Source organism: Lygodium microphyllum, chromosome 18 (assembly GCF_053477565.2).
Source record: "Lygodium microphyllum isolate KBCC chromosome 18, Lygodium_microphyllum_v1.1.10, whole genome shotgun sequence".
Lineage (NCBI taxonomy): Eukaryota > Viridiplantae > Streptophyta > Polypodiopsida > Schizaeales > Lygodiaceae > Lygodium > Lygodium microphyllum.
Genome location: NC_141152.1, coordinates 79,513,369 through 79,536,268, shown reverse-complemented (window position 1 = coordinate 79,536,268; position 22,900 = coordinate 79,513,369). Strand labels below are relative to the sequence as shown.

The 22,900-nt window shown below is 40.7% G+C and overlaps 1 protein-coding gene across 1 annotated transcript in view; it reads left to right on the top strand.

Annotated features, from left to right (window-relative positions):
• The first annotated feature begins 9,326 nt into the window (after nucleotides 1-9,326).
• Nucleotides 9,327-22,900, top strand: part of LOC148021060 (uncharacterized) — a 29,110-nt gene continuing 15,536 nt past the window's right edge. The window contains exons 1-4 of the mRNA XM_087698911.1: nucleotides 9,327-10,097; nucleotides 10,189-10,576; nucleotides 15,367-15,459; nucleotides 15,568-15,669. Of these exons, the coding sequence (XP_087555037.1) occupies nucleotides 10,387-10,576; nucleotides 15,367-15,459; nucleotides 15,568-15,669 (385 nt within the window). The 5' untranslated portion in view covers nucleotides 9,327-10,097; nucleotides 10,189-10,386. The remainder of the gene's footprint in view (nucleotides 10,098-10,188; nucleotides 10,577-15,366; nucleotides 15,460-15,567; nucleotides 15,670-22,900) is intronic.

Below are 22,900 nucleotides of genomic sequence, written 5' to 3'. Positions count from 1 at the left end.
TCTATCCAATTTGGCTAAATATGCTCATTTTTTCTTTACACTAGGCGTCGAAATATCAGTCAAGCTTACCTATGTGTAACAGCCACAATAGCTATCTCCCATTGCAATTGCGTTTGTTCCTCATGATACTTCTCATCATACCAACTATTCTATGGGGCAGTGATTTGTGGATAGGTGGAGGAAGCCCTAGTATGAGGGAAAGCATGTGTGTTTTGATGCATGCAAAACAAAACTTCTCCCAATCTTATCATGATCTCATCCAAAGGGCAATATGGATCCATAGAAAGCACATCATATACTGCACTTTGTTACACATGAGTAGCCTTCTATAGAAACTAGTATCTAGGGTGTCTAAAAATAAGGCCGTCGCTTGTTATTAGTGTGAAACTCAAACATACATGGTTCACTACTACACTATTAGGTTTATTAGAGAGGGTAAAGTCCATGATATCAGGCATCAAAGAGGGTGACTCCATCAAATAATATGCTATACTTGATCCCACTTGGGGTCCCAACATGTGAGTCCTCTTAAGTTCTGCCATCATGACATGTCATTAAAGATGACCATCTTGTGTGCACTTCCTAGTGCAATGAAATGTCTACCATACTCTAATATCTACCCTACAGTCACACAATGCTCTTTGCATGTTCCAATCATCTTGGGAAGTCCCTTGATACATGATGTTATATGTGTCATCTAGCACTATTTACTCATTACCTATTTGTGCATTAAAATCCCCAACTAGAAATATGCCACCCATACTGACAAACCACAAATATCCTCATATAATGGCATGTAAGGGAAGTCCTTTGTTGCATCTCTTGATGGTGCATACCTAGAATTGGCTAGCATAAAATAACAAATTGTTATGTATAATTCTTTGAGTCCATCTCTATATATCTAAATCCATAAAGATCACACCTCAATGTCTCTGTGTACTAGATCACATGGTTTCCCCCAATTGTACAAGATTCTTGGGGGATCAATTATAAATATTTAACAATATCATGTGGGTTCTAAAAGATTCAACTTTTAAAATTCCTCTTTTACACATTTTCAACACACAAAAGATGTTCACTCATTAAATCGAAAAGGGGTGTGTTTTATTTAGGAAATATTCATGAATAATGGTATTTTTAAATAAGCCTTAAATACGTGTGATATAGGGGGTTTACATGTAGTGAACTCCCAGGGCATGATCGAGAGCAAAAGACTAATAGCCATCTATAACCTCATACCTTTGGTAAGTGCCTACCATTGAATATGTGCATCTTGATATACATGGCAATATCAACATTCCTAGATGTGTCCTCAAAATAACATGCATTGGTATGAAGAGCCCCATTACCATCTTCATTCAAGTATATATTCTTCCTTTTCAAGGCTTCTCTCTTGGACAAGGACCGATTTTCTTCCATATCCTCAAACTTAAGAAGTAAGATGTTCATTATGCCCACAACTACCATGTATCCATCATTGGCACCTCATTTGCACCAATTTTTGCTCCAAGTACTTTTGTATCTTCTTATAGGGTGCTTTTTTGGCCCATTCCACTACACACACTCACATAGTTTGCCTTCTTGTCAAGAGTGGCATTTGTGACCTCCACTTTGTGAATGGGTGCCATTTTTTAATTTTTAACCACATCAATCCATTGTGTGGTTTCCTTCACTTGTGCTTGTGTTTTCTTTTCTATTTCAATCCATGAATTAACCTCTTTTTCCATGTGTACACGAATCTATTTTATTTCATCTTGTACTTTTGATTTCACTCTTTCCAACACACACACACAGAGAGAGAGAGAGAGAGAGAGAGAGAGAGAGAGAGAGAGAGAGAGAGAGAGAGAGAGAGAGAGAGAGAGAGTGTGTGTGTGTGTGTGATTGATGCCTATTCAAGGCCAAAACGATGTATGAGACTAGAATATAATCAATCCATGGCATATCTCATTATAGATGGAACAAATAATCAACAACAAAGTAGACTTGTATACATGTATAAGATCTCATGGATTTCCTTCTATCTAAAATGTCTAGCATAGGGCTATTATGAAGGGATCTCCAAACATCCATGAGATGGCATCTCATCTCCATCTCATGAGGCAAGTCTCTTTAAGAATATTTTCTAGTGATGGGATATAATCTCTCCTATCTTTGGGTAATCTTGCAAAAATTCCTAGCCCTAGGAAGACATGGCCTCCTAGCTCTACATTCTAAACAACCCCCTAACTTTTTTGAAAAATATTTGGTAAATTGTTGTGCTTGTGATAGGTGTGCATTCACTCTCTTGGCAAGAATCATGCAACTCTCTTCCTCTCTAGGTGACTCTCTTTGCAATGGAGTAGAGGTTGGGATCTCTCTCTCTCTCTCTCTCTCTCTCTCTCTCTCTCTCTCTCTCTCTCTCTCTCTCTCTCTCTCTCTCTCTCTCTCTCTCTCTCTCTCTCTCTCTCTCTCTCTCTCTCTTTGCAAAGAGAGAGAGAGAGAGAGAGAGAGAGAGAGAGAGTGTGTGTGTGTGATCCCTCAAGCTCGAGTGGCGCACACACACATACATACACACACCTACAACGTAGAGGAATGGTGGCAACCATGCTAGCACCATAGAAACAACACATTTGAGAGCATATTGGGGAGCTTGGGCAAGCAAGGTGCATGATGAGAAGATAGAGCATAGCGAGAGCAAGTGCAAGTAGGGGGAGTATGGCATGGGTAAGGAAATAAAGCTTTGGAGTGGCAAGGATGAGCAGAGCAATAATATGGCATGATCCACTAAGTAGAGAGAGAGAGAGAGAGAGAGAGAGAGAGAGAGAGAGAGAGAGAGAGAGAGAGAGAGAGAGAGAGAGAGAGAGAAGGGGAGAGAGAGAGAGAGAGAGTGTGTGTGTGTGTGTGTTTTTTTTAAAACAATATCTCAAGGAATTCCTTCTATCTAAATTATCTAGCATAAGGATAGTATGAAGGGATCTCTAGACATTCATAATGGAATCTCATGAGATGAGGCTCTCCATGAATGTTTTATAATTATGGGATAGGACGTATCATATCTTCAAATAACCTTACAAGCAATGCCCAGTGCTAGGGAGACATGATCTCCCTTTGATCTCCTAGCTCTACATAGCTTTATGGCTTTCCTAATGTCCACTCTGGGTGGTCCTCTACTCAATTGGGGTGGGGGGCAGGTGGTAAAGCATTCTCTAGACACACACACACACATGCACACGCATGCACGCACGGATAGATGTCGAGTTGCACGTGAGCTAGCATCCATTGTCGAGTTACACGTGAGTTAGCATCCATTATTAGGATGTTTGATAATCGACATGGAGCATATAAAAGTGATTCTACAGTTGAACAACACCCACAGACATGCCACTCTTGGTTATGGCACATTCATTGTGCCATCTTATCTATCCTTAACGGGTTCACACTTAGTGACCACATGACACACATTTAATACTTTCATATTAGTATTTTATCATGTTGTAGACAAAGTCTTTTTGTGCCAAAGAAGAAGAAAGAAGAAGAAGAAAATCTCGATGATACGTTTGTGTGTGTATGCTTTATGTGATTGCTTCATCTCTCTCCACTCTTGTTTCTTTTCATGGTATTAGAGCCATCCCATGGCCATGCAAAGCTTGTGATCAAAAGTTGAAATACATGTGATAGAGCATGAAAGTAAGCAAGCAAGAAACTTTAAGAAGCTTTTCCATCTTATTTAGTTTGGCTTGGAATATAGCCATGGGGGGCTTCCAAGGCTAGTTGGATTGTAGTCTTTAATTGCAGCCCTACCAACTTTGCAAGGATGAAGAGCAGTGTATAGATTGCAATTAGGTTCTTTAGGATTAGCCATCCACATGTGCAAAGATTATAGATTTTAAATTTGCAAGATTTCAAGTGTTTGCCAAGTTGCAAATGTCGATGACAAATGCATATAGATCACAGATTGCAGTTATTTGTTGTGCAATCAATGGAAAATACTACATGCTTAGTTACAATGTATCTTGTATTAACTTGATACATTGTCTTGGTTGTAGATTCTTATTTTGCAAGGTTGTATGTCTTGCTAGAATGTTTGACAATATACCATCAAATTATTAGTGAGAAGCTTAATAAGAACAACTATTATATATTGAAGTTTAGGATGACAAAATTCTTGAAGTCCAAAGATACTTAGAACTAATAAAAGCCAACAATGTAGTGGCACCCAAAGTTTCTCTAAGAAATGTTAGTACAAAATAAATAAAGGCTAGGAAATATTAGGAACCGACACAAAGTAATTTGTTGGCTATCTATCAGTGTCACAGATAGCATGATGGATTATCTACAAGGATATGCAATCTAGGCCATTGCATGAAACAATCTAGCAAGGCTGTTTGAAGTAAACACAAAGGCCAAAAAGTTTTAGCTCAAGTTAGAGCTACATTGGAATAAAAGAGGAAATTTGTTTGTCAATGATTATGCATTAAATATCAAGAGTATTGTGGAAGCTTTTATGTATATCAATGTAACATGATGATGATGGTGTTGTGCATGCACATTCAGATGGACTTGGAGATGAATATAAGAGCTTCAAGTTAGCTATGAAAACAAGGAATGATATCCCTAACTTTCTAGATTTGATTTCTGTGTTGATATTTGAGGAGAAGAATCTCCGGTTGTATTTTTCTTCTTCTCAAAGCAAGAACTAATTTAGATAGGTGTTTTACTCTTCTAGTAGAGGTAAAGGTCGTGATGAGGCCAAGGTGGTGATCATGATCAAGGTTATGATACACAATAGAATAGAAGAGGACAATCTTGAGGAAGAACAAGCCAAAGAGGGCAACATGCAAGTTTTGATAGATAACAAAATTTTGATGATAATAAGGAATGTTGACATTGTGGAGAGAGAGGCCATATTTCCAAGAATTGATTCAAAGAGAAGGTTGGAATTAGAGACGGAAAAAAGCAATAAGGCAACTATGCTTCTACTAGTGAGAGAGGCCATATTTCCAAGAACTGATTCAAAGAGAAGGTTGGAATTAGAGATGGAAAAAAACAATAAGGCAACTATGCTTCTACTAGTATAATAAATTATGAGAGAAGTGAGAAATTATTTGTCATGTAGCATTTCATGAATACAATGGCTATTGATAGTTCATCTAAGAATGATGTTTTGTATGTTTACTCGGCAGCACAAGAGGTGGATGCTAACGAGGGCTCATGTAGATATCAAAGAGGTATTTTTTAGGTTGTAGGGAAAAGGATAGACTCAGCATTGGGTCTAGATGCAAGTGTGAAGGGTCACATAGTGGTGAATCCCTTGAAGCATGAGGTTTTCAAACTAGAGACACCTAACTCAAGTGTCAGGCATATGAGTGTTATGATGTGCACATTGCAAAGAAATTGCTAGGATTTCATGGATTGTGTTGCAGAAGGAAAAACATATTTGTATGCAAGCACCTATACTATGTGTACCCTCGACTATTTGGAATGGATGCAAATGGCAACATGTTTATATATCAACCCACACTCACTGAAGAAAACTTACACATTGTATTTGGAAGCAGAATAACTTTTCCAACACCACCTACACTATGACCAGCAACACAATGCCAAGTCTTTAACCACATAACTTTGCATAGACAGTGTTTTAGAGAAATGCATAGTCCAAAATTTCTAGGCTATGTGAAGACAAGGGATGACATAGCTCATCTCATTACCCACATTGGCAATGTTCCTTCGAGTATGCCAAATGGTAAAAAAAAATACTTAGCTTATATGTTGCATGTACTAAATATAACTAAACCTTGGTTTCTATTGGTCAAATAATAGAACGACATTTGTAGGCTTGGTTTCCCTCCAAACACAACTATTTTGTAGAGAACCCTGGCAATGGTGCATGTTAATTGCAAAAGGTAAGCATGCCAGGGGATTATTTACTTTTAAGTCTACTTGAAATGGATATTGCTATGTTTGCATAAGGTTTAGGCGTCTTTGTTGATAATGAAAATTGGCATAAGTGGATTAACCATGTAAATGTGTAGTATCTAAAAAATATGTAGTCAAAATAGATTGTGGATGGTTTGCTAAAGTTTAGAGTTAATGGGATGTATAAAGTGTATGCAACATGTCAATTTGGAAAGCAAACAAGACATACATTTTTGCATGAAAAGAATGTATGTGAGAAGCCACTTAAGTTGATACATTTTGATGTGTGGGATCCTACAAAAGTTACAACTATACAATGATCCATATATTATATCTCTTTTATCGATGATTGTATTCGAAAAGCATAGGTTTATTTTATCCAAAAGAAAGTGAGGTATTCACTCGCTTTAAAAGCTTAAAAGCTTTAGTTAAGAAGGAGACATGGTTGCAAAAAAAAAAAGTTTAAGATTAGATGGAGCAGAGTAATACTTCTTCAATGAATTTCTCATTTTCTATAAGAAATTTATATACAAATGTCTATATTTAGGTGAACTCCACACAAAATTGAGTTGTTAAGCAAAAAGATAGGCATATTGCAAAGGTGACTCGTGTATTAATATTTGAAAGAAACTTGCCTCATTACTAGTGGCCTGAAGTAAGGACTACTTATGGTTGTTATACATGATGTGACATGTGAGGAGAAGTATATAGGTAAGAAAGCCAAATCTGTATTATCTAAAAGTATTTGGATGTATTTTTTACATGCATATTCTCGATGAGTTGCATAGAAAATTGGAATCCAAAGAAAAAAAAACGTGTTAGCAAGGTTGTTTTCTTTTATGAAGTGAGCAGCTAGTATAGTAATGTGCATGATACTGTTGTGATTGGTGTGCATGAGAGTCTAGCTATGAATAAAATGGGTTAGTAGTAATAGACATTGAGTGGGTCGTAGGAGTGTCCTAGTCATGGGCCTGTTGATAGACCTTGGAGTGGTAGATTATGGTCACAAGTAACTCCACCAAGTATATCGCATATGACAAGAAAAGGTAAGGAGAAGGTTAGGGGCTCACCCATTATGGGATTTGGTGTCTTTTTCCAAAGGCAAGAAAGTTATTGGCTACAAATGGGTTTACAAGGTGAAACAAGTTGGATCTATTGAGCAATATAAGGTATGATTGGCTGCCAAAGAGTATACATAGATTTGTGGCATTCATTATAAGGAGACCTTTGTTCCATTGGCTAAAATGTCTATTGTAAGGGTTGCCATAGTAGTGGCTGCATGAAAGAGTTGGATTATGAGATGGACATTAACAACACTATCTTGCATGGGTAGTTATAAAAAGAAGGTTATGTGGAGTAGCCACTTGGTTATTTGGATAAGAATCATTCGTATTATGTATGTAGGCTTCATAAGTTCTTGTAGGGGCTAAAGCAAGCACCCAAGGCATGGCATGGTAGGATTGTAGAATATCTTATTTGCATTAGATTTTGTAGAGTACATATTGATCACTCACTTTATGTACATGGGAGTGATGCACGTACTGTGGTTATCACTATGTATGTTGATGGCTTGATCATTGTGGGTGACAATGAGATAGAGATTGTTCATGTGAAGGGTTTTCTCAATGCCAAGTTTAAAATGAAGGAGTTGGGAGAGTTGTACTATTTTCTTAGCATCGAGATAATTAGGACTCTAGAGGGGATATGCCCGTCACAAAGACAATATGCTTTGGATATGTTGAAAAGTGTGATATGGCATGGCAAGCCAAAATTTATACCTTTGGATATTAATGCTAAGCTTAGTACGCATGAGGATGATGTACTCAAGAATGTCATTATGAAATATCTTGGGTAGCCTTATCTATTCGATGATTGCTAGGCTAGACCTAAGCTACACAATTAGTTTGGAGAGTCAACTCATGCAATTTCCATAGAAGCTACATTTGGATATAGTGTGACATACATAATACTATGTCAAGCCCACACTTGATTATCTTTTGTTCTATGTTGTAGGTGTAAGTTATTTACACATATGCAGATTGGGCTAGTAGTATTTTAGCTAGGAGATCTACCAAGGGCCGTTCTATATTGTCATTTAGGAGTGCCACTATTACTCAGAGCAACAAGGAATAGTCTACATATATTAGTATGGAGGATTAGGCTATAAATATTTCCATCGAGGCTTTGGGAGTTGAGAAGCTTTGATGTTTCAAGACTATGCTTGGAGTTCATGAGCTCCTGAGAATCATGCTTAGAGTTCATGAGCTCATGTTGAGCTTGATGGGGAGTGTTGAGATGTTGAGTTCCATATGAGCTTACATCCACTACATGCTTTGGTGATGTGGTAGGACTTTAGTCACTGGCACGCTAGGTGATCGAAATGGACCATATACTAGTGACTCTACAACTAAACACCAGCCACATAGTCCATTCTTGGTTATGGCACATTCATTATGTCACTTTATTTATCCTTAACATATTCATACTTAGTGACTTCATGCACATATGTTTTAGTATTGTCATATTAGTCATTTCCCATGTTGGAGTAAGTTCTTTTGTATGAAAGAAGAAGAAAAAAGAATAAGATTTTGGCTCTACTTCTTTGTATGCTAAAGTCTTAATTGTGTGTGTGTGTGTGTGCTTGTGTGCTTATGGTTACTTCATGAGAGAGAGAGAGAGAGAGAGAGAGAGAGAGAGAGAGAGGACAACTCACTTCATGTGACCTTTGTGGGAGACCTTAGGGTGTCATTTTATTGTGAAATTATGAGAGAGAGAGAGAGAGAGAGAGAGAGAGAGAGAGAGAGCTCACTTTATGTAACCTATATGGGAGAGCTCATGGTGTCATTTTATTGTGAGACTACATATTAATGTGAGAGAGAGAGAGAGGACAACTTCATGGGAGTTTGGTGGGAGACTCTAGGGTTTACTTTCATTGTTGTGAGACTACAAAAGAAAGGGGGGGGCGTGGAGGAGAGAGTATTAATCTCTCTCTCTCTCTCTCTCTCTCAAAAGTCCAATGTGACCTATGAGACTACACCAATACATATAAAGAAGCTCTTATCTAAAACAAAAAAAAAAGACATGCTTGTGAGGGTAGATGGTAGATTGAATGCGCAACTATTAGCATTACCTAATGTGTGGAGACTAAAACAGTGATATGAGTCATGGAGCCATGACCAGAGTCCACAGGATAACATAAACATATGTTATGTATATTATATATGCAAAGGAGAGAGAGAGAGAGCGCTCTTTGTCAAAACTTATGTGAAATTCCTAGTAAATCATTCGCAACGCTACCTAGGTAAATCTAATCATTCGCAACGCTAATTATCCCCCAACAGAGAGTTTTCTAAAAATTATTATTCTGGATTTCTGAAAGTTCCTCCTCTGTGAGTGTGTCACAGATTGTGTTTCTCTCTCTCTCTCTCTCTCTCTCTCTCTCATCATCGGTATTGAGAGTTGCAGGTTAAGACAGACAACTGCTTGTGATAGTACCTCCACGCGGTGCCGTCCTTTTCAGCGAGCTACCAGCAGCCTGCAGGCCAGGACGAGCGGCAGGCAGGGGAGCAGAAAAGCAACAGCTACCAACAACAGCAAGGGCCCCTCCTTTTGCAGCATCGCATCTCTCTCTCACACACACAGACCCACACACACCCACCCAGAGTCCCACACGTGACACGGGCCACACCCACTCCAGTCCTCTTCTCGAGGGGGACAGGAAAAGGCAGCAGGAGGAGTGGCGGCAGAGTTCGCAAGCTCTCTCATCATCATCGTTTCATCATCATCATCACTAGCACCTTCTTCTTCGAGCATTTCTCATCCCAAAGACAAAACGCTGGACACTCAAAAAGTTTTTGACAGACATTGGCTCCACATCAATGCGCATGACCCTGGCAGCTCAGCGTCCTTCTGGCCCTCCCTCCTTTGGGTAAACCCTAGTTCGGAACATCAATGGTCTTATGTGCGCAAGACCACCGCTTCTGTGACTCGCTTGAGTAATTCCAACACTTAGGATCTTGTAAGCTTTTGGGACACGCTTATTTCTCTGCTTTGAACAATTATGAATCCCCTCTGCTCTGCAAAGGCACCAGTTCCAAGCAGCTAGAAAGATAAGCTCCCGAGCGACTACATTGTCCCATGACTTGTGCTATGCACTCCTGCAATGGTGAAATTGCGCTTCTGCAATGGTGAAATTGGAGGTTCACTGTCAAGCCATTCATCAGTTCTGTTCTAATTTCTGCTACTTTAGTTAGCACAGCGACTGAAATGCAATGCTGGTTACAATCTTAGGTGCCATGGGCTTCGCTTGGCACAAAATTCAAGGTCTCTGGAGGTTCCTTGCCTAGGAATTCAGGCTCATTTCTGAGCTCTGAGTAAGAATTGGATGTGCTCTGGAGGCTTCATTTGGTGCAAAACTGAAAGTCCTGGAGGTGATTGGCAGTGCTTGTATATTCAATAATGTTCCCAAAGACATAAAAGTGGTTTGCTATGGCTGATCGCCGTGCACAGGTTGTGCTAAGTATAGGATGCCTAAAGGTGGCGCATGCACTGCCTCCTTCTTCTTCATTGTTCAATGGCAGCAGCAGAGCATCCTCTCCTGTTACTTCTTCTCATGGAACAAATACAGTGCGGGGACCATTCCAAGGTCTTGTGATATGTGTCACAGGGTTGTCTAAAGGTGATCACCAGTCTCAAAAAAACCCATATATCATCAATATATACGACTGCTTCTGTGTATTTATCTTACTTGCCTATGGTTTATAATGCGTGGTCCATTCTTATTGCCTTCACACTGGAGCACATAGTTTTGAAATTATGATGTCCTCAATGTGCACATAATGTTTTTACCAAAGACTGAAATTAACAAAATTGTTTCAACAGTAACCAGCAATTTTTGCTGCAGACTAGTAGTGTGAGTCTGTTAAAATTCTTCTAGTCTTGGGGCATAAAGCAGTTGCTTGTTTTAGCCAAGCGAAAACCCAGTTTCTTGCAGCATTTTATATTGTGTTGTTTGTTCACAGATTCTGAAGTAGGACTGGAGTGAGTATACTGAGCATGCACGTTTGGTTTTTGGGTGTTTGCCAGGCTGTGATGTTCTTGAAGAGAGTTTTCTACAGACCATGGGTTTTGTTCCTGCTAATTCATATAGGCCATAGATTTTTTTGCTGTTACCAAGCATTTTGTGTGATCTAAGTGTTTGTACATGCCTGGCAGTTTATGAGTTTGTCATGTGTAGTGCATATATGACCTGAAATAGGAGTGAGTTTGTAGAACCCTGTAATTTGGCCATTTATGCTAGGTGAGTAACACCATTGTAAGCCAATCTTGTCGCAACTGGAGTTTTCTAGTATTGGTTATGGTATAAAAGATATGCATAGGGCATTCTAAAGTGTTTTAGCTGCAGGCTGCAATTGGGGGACTACCCGAGCCATAAAATATACTTGCTTAGCATTTGGAAGTGTCACTTGATATCTGAAAAGATGTTTCAAAATGTGTCATGATAGCATGGTAGTATCACTCAAATCTGAAAGTCTTTTTTGACAGTTTATCAGGTATTTGCATCAAGAAAGCTATACCAAAGAGATTTTTTGCAGGGCCAGATCTATCTGAGATGTTAGAACAGTCATATTTTTCATAGTATCTTGAATTGGTTCCCTTATTCTAAGTGCCCTTTCTTGCCACAATGATGGCACTTCACATTTTTCCCCGCCTGCTATGTGCTTTGTTGTTAGAGCCGCCCTTCTGTTGGGATTTGCCTCTAGTATGTAGTGCATTGGAAGACTTGTTTACTGAAATATTTTGTCTATTGAGCTCCTCCATGAGTAAAGAGCTCTCCACATCTGAATATAATAGCATAGCATTAGAATTACTCATTGCTGTCCTAAAAGTGTCCCAACTTTCAGGCAAGGTGCATTGCAAAGAGCTCTCCTCCATGAGTAAGAGCTCTCCACATCTTAATATAATAGCATAGCTTTAGAATTACTCATTGCTGTCCTAAAGGTGTCTTAACTTTCAAGCAAGGTGCATAGCAAATGAAACCGGTCTATGACTTACATAAAGTATTAGTTCCTTCAATTAACACCTGGTCTTTTCACTCACACACACACACACACACACACACACACACACACACACACAAACAGAGACCTCACTCCCTCGCTGAACACTAGATTGGCTCCAAAGACCAGTGCCCCTCTTGGTATTTCTTTTTCAATTAAAAGATAGAAAGTTACAAAAATGAAATGTTCCAAAATACATAATCTGTGAACAATTGGTTTTCATCTTTTCTGAATAAATCCCAGCTGTATAGGGACAATACAGCATGACCAGAACAACATTCCTTTTAGGAAAGCATTATCTGTGACCATAACTCAATGATTCATGTGCAGAATTGCAGTCTGCAGAACTATGTGTTTACTGTTTTTACTGTCCAACATATCCAAAACAACATCCCTTTTACGGAAGCATTTTCTGTGACCATAACTCAATGATTCATGTGCAGAATTGCAGTCTGTAGAACTTTGTATTTACTTTTTTTACATTGGCATTCTATTCTTTAGTGCCCATGCAATATGGAATCGGTCCTAAGGCTCAGACAAACCATTAGTCTTTGCCACATATCATAGGCAAATTTCAGTTTCTCGATGTTGCAAAGCAAAGTGTCTGACACTGAAAGCTCTATGGTAGAGCGTGCAAGCTCATCTAAATCATCCCACTCCTCTTGATCCATGGTTGTTGGTATTACTCCTTTTGTCTCGATGGGCTTCACCTATTTCTTTTGCACCAAGATATTATAGCACTACTTCTGCAATGTATAGCAAAGTTGTGTGCACCCTCAAGCTTCTTAATGTGCAAAAGATTGCCGCTATCACTACACAAACATATCATAGGCAAATTTCAGTTTCTCGATGTTGCAAAGCAAAGTGTCTGACACTGAAAGCTCTATGGTAGAGCGTGCAAGCTCATCTAAATCATCCCACTCCTCTTGATCCATGGTTGTTGGTATTACTCCTTTTGTCTCGATGGGCTTCACCTATTTCTTTTGCACCAAGATATTATAGCACTACTTCTGCAATGTATAGCAAAGTTGTGTGCAAAAGATTGCCGCTATCACTGTTGCCAGCCATGATTTACAGCTCAAAGATAACTCAAACGTCAACAAATGTGAGCTTAACTGTCACACAAATGACCAAGGTATGAAGCAAGTACCAACCAGCAATGAAAATTCAAGTAATTGCAGAAATTTCAGATCTGCAAATGAATTTTCAAAGGTATAAAATGTGTGCTACAGCATAGCACAAGCAATTGCAGCTGTATCACATGCTAGTACATTAGTTACACGAGAAAGCCCCAAATTTTAGCTGCAACTTTTACTCCAAATGCATCCACAAGTACCAATTTGACTCTCACGGTCAAAAGCCCCAAAATTTCTCTACTCAAACTGCTCAATATGACATCATAACTTCGGAAGAGATTGCACAGGCCAATTTTGCCAAAATTTCACAAATCTTGCAAAAGCCCCAAATTTGTCCGGGGTCCCAAGTGCTTAGTTTTCATAGAAATTGCACATTGCAAGTACATACCAAGACTAAAATTGGCTCAAATTTTGCAAATTTTGCAAAAGCCCCAAATTGTATGTGGTCTAATGTGTCAAAATTCCAAGAATTGCACCTGTCTTACTGCAATTTCTGCACGTATGTGTAAAGCCCCAATTTCTGAGACCCAAGAGTATATAAGAATCCACAAATTTTATTTGTCGAGTAAAATCTTCATGGGCACACCAAAATCCCCAGATTTCGGGAGTAGAAGCGTGCCTAATCTTTGGGATTTGTTAAATTGTGCTTGTGTGCGTGTGACAGCCCACAGATTTTTAACGAAGGATAGGCTTTTGAAAAAAAAAGATTACTTCAAGAGAAAAAAAAACCAACGGCCAACGGTTGATTGCCCTGTAATACTTGCGCCAACTTTGATCGTGCTGCATTGCCATCGAACTATCCCTTATTGACTTGTCACCTACCTGTCGAGGGCATGTTGGCTGTTGCTTGACTACTTAGCTTGACAACCTGCTGTGTTAGGGCTTGAACAAACTCTAGAAGCTTGGTCGGGATGGCCTTAGTTGTGATACCGGTTTGTGGTGGTCTACGCGCAGTGAAGGTTGAATGTTTGGCATTGGCAATGGCGGGGAGAGAGAGAGAGAAAGAGTGAGTAGTAGTAATAGAGAGTGAGATGCATGATATGTGGGTACAAAAGAGTTGTACCTCTCTTTAGGGGGGGGGGGGGTTTGATAGTTATATGCAAAGGACTAAAGTACAAGTGCTAAAGGTGTGTTCACATCGGAGCATGGGCTTGAACAAGCTCCAGAAGCTCTATTGGGATGACCTTGAGCTTTAATACTAGTTTGTGGTGGTCTATGCGCAATGAAGGTTCAATGTTCAGCAATGGCAATGGTGCACACACACACACACACACACACACACACAGAGCAGCAGCAGCAGCAGCAGCAGCGAGTGAGGTGCACGATATGTGGGCACAAAAGAGTTGTACCACTTTTTAGGTTTTTTTTTTGTGATAGTTATATGTGAAGGACTAAAGTACAAGTGCTAAAGGTGCGTTCACACCCGAACATGTATAGAAGGCACGGTGGCCCTTTATTCCCAACACACTTGGGCTCTGCTAGCTGAAGAATCACATGGGGTGCAATGTAAGAAGCTGGTACTAGGCAGGGTGTGTGTGTTTGTATGTGTATATTGCTATCCTGATAGCATTCATTCACATTGAAGTGGTCTTGGGGTCCTCACCCCTTGCATGGAGGTCATCTGAGCTGCATGCTCTCCCCTGAACAGTAAGCCATGTTAATTAGGCATTAAGATCATTTGAGTTGGGGCCAGGTGACTGGCTTAAATTGCCACGAATTTCAGAAGAGTTGACATTTATGCAAATTTGAATGGGAAGGTGTTCTTGAAAGCCCTTTCTTTGGGCTCACTTGCTGGTCAAAATAATGGCCTGCTTTTTGGATGCACATGCAATCTTAGCTTCTTGTTGTTGAGCACATATCTAGCAAAAGTTTGAGAAGCATAATACACGCTTATGTTTGAAATTACAAAGCATTGTGAGTTTCTGTGACAGTTCACCTGGTGCCTTGGGCTTTGGAAATCCTTCTTTTCTCAGTACACTGACCTCATTTTGTCAAAAGTAGCTCCTTGATTTCAAATGCATGTATACCGATTTAGTAAGTGGTTGATGCACTTTCTGACTGTATGGAGCCGTGCTGGGAGTCAGGAGTATCTGGAATTGGCTGGGCAATTTCATCTGCAATCACAAATCACATCCAAGCTGCATGTTACCTTTTGCATGTTAGTTGCCATATGTACGAGTATGATTCTAGAAAATGATAAAGTTACTTTTATGTGCTACTTTATACTTGTAGTCTGCTTTGACAATATACCTATTGATGTCTATTTGTTGCAGATACTCGAAAGCAAGTGCAAGAGGCAACAGTGAGGATGGGTGGACAGTATAGTCCAGATTTGCATCCTCAATGCACACATCTTGTTGTCCAAATATCCTTTTGGCAAGATCTTGTAAACAGTATTTGACATCTCTTTTAACACTGTCGATTAAGGATATGTCCAAGGAAACTGTCCTATCCAAGTCCTTGACTTGTTTACAGCTTAAGTGGGCGAAAATATGAACATGCTTTGAAACATGGGCTGAGACGTGGACTCCATGTTGTGACACTAGCCTGGTTTGTGAACTGTGTCAAACAAAATGGTCAGTCTTTTTCTTAATCAAAATGCATCTGTGAAGAAAAATCTACTTTGCTACATTTATTGAACAGGAAATTATGATTTTCTGTAGATGCTGAAAATAAGAGCATAAGTATGGGAATAAAGCATTTATTTAAATATGGCTTCTCTTGACAACATTGGGTTTTATGTTTTAGCAGGGGCTCATGTTATTATATTGAGATTTCAGCAGGCAAATCACAAGCTAAATCTGAAGTGTGAACTCCAATGTTGCTTGAAACAATGAACACTACAGATTAAGGGAACATGCAACATTTCCTTCTGGAATTTCTCACATACCATGCATATGCTACCTGGCTTTTGTACAAAACCAAATTACCAAAAAGCAGTGTCCCTAGTTGCTCAATCATAGTGACCTTTACGAGAGTCTGGTGGTTTGCTCAATTGAGTGTGTACAAATGAATGCTGACACCCTTGCTAGAGAATGAGTCCTTGTAGCTGTTCCAAACAATTCCTCACTTTTGTGTAACTAGCTGAGTCCTTGTAGCTGTCCCAAACAATTTCTCACTTTTGTGTAACTAGTTGATGGAGTGTCTTGGAAGAATTTCAACAGTACAAGATGGAGAAGAGGTGATCTGTGGATGAAACACATATATCCTTGGAAATAGAAGGAAAGGAGGGAGTCTAGGCTTCCAAATAGTCTCCCAAGTTGAATGTCGATTTTTGTGGAAGCCATGCTGTTATTTTGTTCAGCTTTAGGAGCATTCATTGGTTGGCACAATTCTTGCAAGCTTTGCTCGATCCCTTCATGCAAGTCTTATGTGTGACCTAACATTGGAAGCTAGTTGAGGGAAATGGATATGGGACAAATGTGTGAGGAGAGAAGAAAAGGGGGGAGGGTGAATTCTAATGGAGAAAAAGGAATTGAGTGTGGTTATGGCTTTAAACTATGTGCATTTCCTCATATTTGCCACTTGGCATGTCAAATCCCAGTTAATGTCAAAGGAAACATTTAGAATCCAAGCAGAATCGCTAAATGGTGCCACCTTTCTGTTCAGAATTTCCCAAGCCATTTCGGAGTTTTGGGCCTCTCCTATAGGCATTTTAGGAATTTTCCAGGTTATGTGGTTGTATTGGCTGAGTAGTAGTAGTGGCAAACTAGGTTCTTTTGGCTACTATTGTGGGGGTCTTTGAATTGTGCGATGGCCAAGTTGAGTGAGTAATCAAAACAATGTTTGGAGAGGGAGATGGACCCCTAGCTAGTGCCGTGGTCATGTCAGTGATTATGGATTCAGTATGGATTCAGCCTAGGGAGAGGGGAGTATGAAAATGGCAATGTGGATCCTCAACTTGCAGCAGGATATCATTATGGAACCTTGTGCTTAGGGAATTCTGCGAAGCATAGAGCTTTGGATATTGATACTTCATAAGACTGCAAGAATGTGCTTTCATGTTGTGAGCTTGGGAACTAAATCCTGGGCATTGACACATGATTTGAGAAGTGCTTTGTTTCAGCCATCATCAAGGCTTTGAAGCATATTCGCTGAGCTCTCCTCAAGCCCAACCCATTTGGATTCTTATGCAACCTTGTGCTTAAGGGAATTCTTCTTAGCATAGAGCCTGTGGGTGCTTGGTGTCAGTTTGGGTCTAGGCCATTAATTGGGCCATTAAAATGTCCAGTAGTGACATTAGGGGATTAGGCATCAATTAATAAACTAATGCTAGTCCAAGGCCAACTAATGTTGGGACTATTAAATGTCTCATGGGGGTTAGTATATAATTGTGAATAGGCACTATTAGCCAATTCTTGGTGTTGAGGGTAAAGGCACATAGTGACTGCACACTTGTACATTGCATGTGGCTGGCGCCCATCACTGTCACTTTTTTCTTTATTCTTTCAGTGATTGAATAAGGGAAGGCTAGTCACACATTGTGATTGTTGGAGTTCCCACATACACACACACACACACACACACACTCTCTCTCTCTCTCTCTCCATCCGCCATAGCTCTTGCTTTTGCTTGTGTGCTTCTAGTTAGGCTCTACCTTTCACTTGGGCATGGACAAAGGAATAATTAATTAGAAATTAAATTCTGAAAATTAATTAATGAACACTAGAAATTGCTTTTGGAAGGTTGCCACTGTGAGAGATTAGTCATCCCTTGGACTAGCATTTCTTAGGCTACTATTGGTGCAGTTCTCTCGGAGGGCATTATGCATTTTTCTTGTCAACTTGTGGGCATTTCCAGCAGTAATAGTGTATGGGCACCTTGGGCAGGTGACAATGCCACATGGCAAGCAGGCTGGTTAGTGCTGATTATTTTATTCATTTATGATGCTGTTGGCTGGTTGCTGATCAGGTTGGCCTTTTTCTTACTGAACGATTGCATTATTTTATGGCTTTTATTCGGGCTATTTATGCTTCATTGGCAGCCTGCCCTCCTCACTTGCTTTTTAGGTGTCGGTGGGAGAGATTCGACTTGTGAAGATACGCCAACAGCCCTTGTACATATGCCCTTCTCATTTTAGCATTCATTGATGGCATATTTTTGTGTTCTTTTGTCTCTTTTCTCTCTCCCTTTCTCTCGTGTTCATTGTCTTTTTGTTTGTCCATACGCTTCTGCAGTTGCACTCTGACATGGTATCAGAGTAGTGTTGAAGGGCTGATTAATTGTGGGTAGACTTGATTAGGAGGATTCTTTGCGACAAAAGTTTGAGTTTTCAGCCTTTAGAGGTTGTAGTGGACGAGTTGTGTGGGGAGGAGGAGCGAAGTTGCTTATTTTTGCAGGTCCTTGCTATTCGTGAAGGAGAAAAGCCTGCGTTTTCAGCCTTTGACTATAGATTTTGAGTTTTCATCGCCTCTAGGAAGTGAAACTCTTTGATGACGAGTGGAGAAAGCCCTAGTAGGCACCGACACCATGCTGGAGTCAGAGGGGGACTACCCTTGTTTTTGTGCATGTCATTCCATTTATAATGTTGATCGAAATCGACATGGAGTTTCAGGCTACTATGGACCGTAAGGTCCCCATCTTGCTGGCTCTTCCTTTAGATCAAAAGCTTGATGGGAAGAATTGCTACAAATGGCGCGTAATGATGCTTGCCATCTTGGAGTCTTATGATTTGGCAGAGCTTGTAACCAAGGCTATAGGTCCATTCTTCCTCTTTCTCTCTTGCACTCTAGCTGTCATTGCTTACATCAAGCATTTGATTGCGGCTCGAGAGATATGACTTGAGCTGATTAAATATACAATCTGATGATCGTGATGAAGTGGGTATCTTTGGAGGTTCAGATGAGGACTTTGAGTTCTAACAAGTCTTCTTTTATGCGGGAGTATGTTAATAATCTTCCGCAATTGCAAATGTAGGTCTAGATTGCAAGGAATGCAATTATCTCGGAGGATATGGCGATAACTCTTATTTCTCAATTACCGCTCCGATTTAGTGCGTTCTACTGTGCTTTGATTGCTTAAGGGTGGACGGAAACCCTGAAGTTGGAAAAGTTGGTTCCTTTGGTCTTGGACCAAGAGGAACAACTCAAAGGTCAGAATGCTCCTAAGTCCGAGGCTTCCATCGGATAGTCTTTCCAATAGAAGAAGAAGAAGAAGAAGTCCAAATAAGACAAAGATAAGGAGTCTACTTGTTGCATGTATGGCAAGATAGGTCATTGGAAGAAAGATTGCCTTGACAAGGACAAGAAGGACACCAAGAAGGAAAAGACTACAAAGGGCTCGACGGTGGTTGCTCCTTCATCAACTGCCTTTCTCCATTTGGAGGTGATAGAGGATGTTTCTCTGATGGCCATTGATGTAGCAATGATGGTTCCATAGTCTCATGAGTGGATTGTGGACAGTGGCACTTCTTGCCACATGACTTCTTCTTCAGAAGGGAGGGCTGAATTAATTTTCAGAATTAATTAATGCAGCCCTTAATCCATGCCCAGAAAATTGACCCTGCCCATCCAAAAATTAATTGGCTAGGCCATTTGCAACCCAAAGTGGTCCCATGCATTAATTGACCCTTGGACAAGCATTAATCCATTAATTAATGCCTAGTCCCTAGTGTCACCACTGACACTTAATGGCCAATTAATGGTCCTAGGGACAAACTAACACCAAAATTCACCTAGAATCTAACAAGTGTAACTTGTTACAACTTTTGCCTTTGACATTCATCTTTTTCACAAGGTCCTTCGGTCTTCAAGTGTGAGAAAGTAGCTTGCACCTCACATGTGCAACACATGTGCATCTTTTAATTGCACATTTGATTAATCTTTTAATCAAATGTCAATTAAACATAAGTAAAGCATAAAATTTTCACGTCCTCGTGACAAAGGGAAGGGTAAGAAAATGGATGATAGCAAGGAAGAGAAGAAAGAGAGTTAGCCTGTTAAGAAGAGCAGTGCAAAGATCAAAGAGGTGAATGTAGTTAGCCATGAGAGCGACAATGGGAATGATGCACTCTTCGTCTCTTTATGTTTCAATGCACATGCTTTGATAGCCGATACAGATGATGACATGCATATTTGGATTTTGGATTCAGGTGTCTCTTTTCATGTCACCCCTCACCATGAGTGGTTTACAAACTATACATGAGGTTGACATGGTGTTGTCCATCTTGAGGACAATTATGCATGTTACATTGCAGGCATTGGCAGTGTGCAACTGCAGTTTCAGCATGGATCTGCCTTCACTCTTCGGAATGTAAGGCATGTACCTTAGCTCAAGAAGAGCTTGATTAGTATTGGATAGTTGGATGATGATGGATTTCATATTACCTTTGGCAATGGGAAATGGAAGATTTGCAGAGGATCTAGGGTTATTGCCAGAGGTTCAAAGAGTGATACTTTGTATCCTCTCCATGTATCTAGTGTGCGTGACCATGTTGTTGTTGTGATCGAGCAACCAAGTGTTTCCTTGTGGCATGGCCGGTTGGGACACATGAGTCAAATAGGAATGAAAGTATTTTCTCGTTTGGGTTACTTGCCTTGTCTTCGTTATGCTGATTTTGAGCACTGTGATCATTGTGTTTATGGTAAGCATGCGCATGCATCTCATAAAAAGTCTCTTTCACTGAAATCTTTGCCTCTAGAGTTAGTATATTCCGATGCATGTCAGATGCTAGGGTTATCCCTAGGAGGAAAGAAATACTGTCACATTTGTCGATGATGCTACTCGGAAGGTATGGGTTTACCCTATTTGTAGCAAGGACGAAGCGCTTGACAAGTTTCGGAAATTCGTGGCATTGACTGAGAATCAGACTGATAAGACACTTATGTGTCTTTGCTCTGACAATTGTGGGGAGTATGTATCCAAAGCCTTTTAGGCATTTTGTGATAGCAAGGGGATAAAGAGGGAGCTCACTGCCCCTTATAATCCACCCCAAAATGGAGTTGACAGAGCGCATGAATTGGACCATACAAGATAAGGTCCGTACGATGTTGTCTAATGTAGCGCTACTCCATGGCTTTTGGGCAAAGGCTGTTATGATAGCCGTTCATATGATTAACATGTCACTGAATAGGTCTTTGGGGGGGGAGAGTCTCTAAGGACAAGTTGTTGGGCAAGATACCTTCTTATGCTCATTTGCAAGTGTTTGGCTGCAAGGCTTTTGTGCACATATGGAAAGAAGAACGCAACAAACTGAAACCAAAGTCTTGTAAATGCATATTCCTAGGATACGGTGACGAGGGTGAGATGGGGTATAGACTTTGGGATCTCGAGAAAAGAAAGATAGTACACAGCAATGACGTCATCTTCCATGAAGATTGCATGCATAAGCAGCCTAAGAAGACTGAGGAAGTCAAGAGGGTTGTTTTCAAGGAGGATGTGTTAGAGATCATCACCCTAGTCGGACTGCACAGTCCAGTTGGACTGCCACGTGGCAGTCCGACTGACTGCAGTACAGTCGCGGACAGGCCTATTTCTGGCGTCTGTTTTCTGGCTATTTATAGCCGAGATTTCTGCAGTCTACATATACTTTTTTGCTCGCAGATTACAGACTGGTGGCTTGCGTAGATTCCGTCTCTGTTCGCAGATTTCAGACAGGAGACAGTGCAGACTGCAGCGGACTTCCAGGTGAACAGCAGGTTGCATCGTTGAGGTGGAGACACACAGTCCAACGCACTGTGCCCGTGTATATATCTGCATATCTTTGTATACAACACACTTTATACAACAGATCTTTATCTTCCACTGTCTCTTTCTCTCTCTTCTCTCTCTTTGCATTCTCTCTCTCTCAGTCCTACGCTTCCGCACCGCTGCACTCTGACATGGTATCAGAGCAGTGTTAAAGGGCTGACTGAGTGCAAAACCAACCTGAAGAGGAGTTTCTATCGCGACACAAGGCTGCGTTTTCAGCGTTTGAGGGCAGGCAGGAGGGCTGCACCTTGGAACAAGGCTGAAGCGAGCGTGGGCGCGCGGGAAAGGAGTCCAGGTGGGGGATTTACTGCTGTTTGATGAGGAGGAAGTTTGAGTTTTCAGCTTTCAAGTGCAGGTTTTGCTTTTTCATCGCCTCCGGTGGGTGAATAAGTTTTGGGATGTGGAAGAGCCCTAGCAGGCTGAGTTTTCACAGTCAGAGGGGGCTGCTTTTGCGTTTGTGAAGGCATTACAGGTAAAGATGTCTACAGAGATTGATTTGGAGTTCCAGACGATTGTGGACCGGAAGGTGCCTGTCTTACTGGCTCTTCCCGCAGATCAAAAGCTCGATGGCGACAACTACCACATGTGGCGTGTGATGATGTTGGCCATCCTTGAGTCCTATGATTTGGCGGAGCTTGTACAGGAGGAGATCGACCGGCCCTCGGTGAGAGATGAGTCCAAACTCTCTTTCGATGCTCGTGCGGAGTTGGCCAAGGCACAGTCTCACTGGGACAAACTGAATGCTAGGATTCGTTCCTTTCTTTTTCTATCTTGTACTACAGCCGTGATAGCTCATATCGAGCACTTGATGGTGGCTCGGGAGATATGGCTGGAGCTTGATCAGATGTATAACCAGATGACCCTTATGAAGTGGGTTTCTTTGGAGGTTCAGATGTGGACCTTGTCCGTGAACAAGTCTTCTTTGTTGCGGGAGCACATCAACAAGCTTAGACAGCTTCAGATGCAGGTTCAGAATGCGGGGAAGCTGATTTCCTCCGAAGACATGGCGATCACACTCTTGTCCCAGTTGCCGCCACGATTCGGTGCTTTCTACTCCGCCCTTATTGATTTGGGGCGAGAGTCCACTCTTCGGTGGGAAGAGTTGGTTCCTATGGTCTT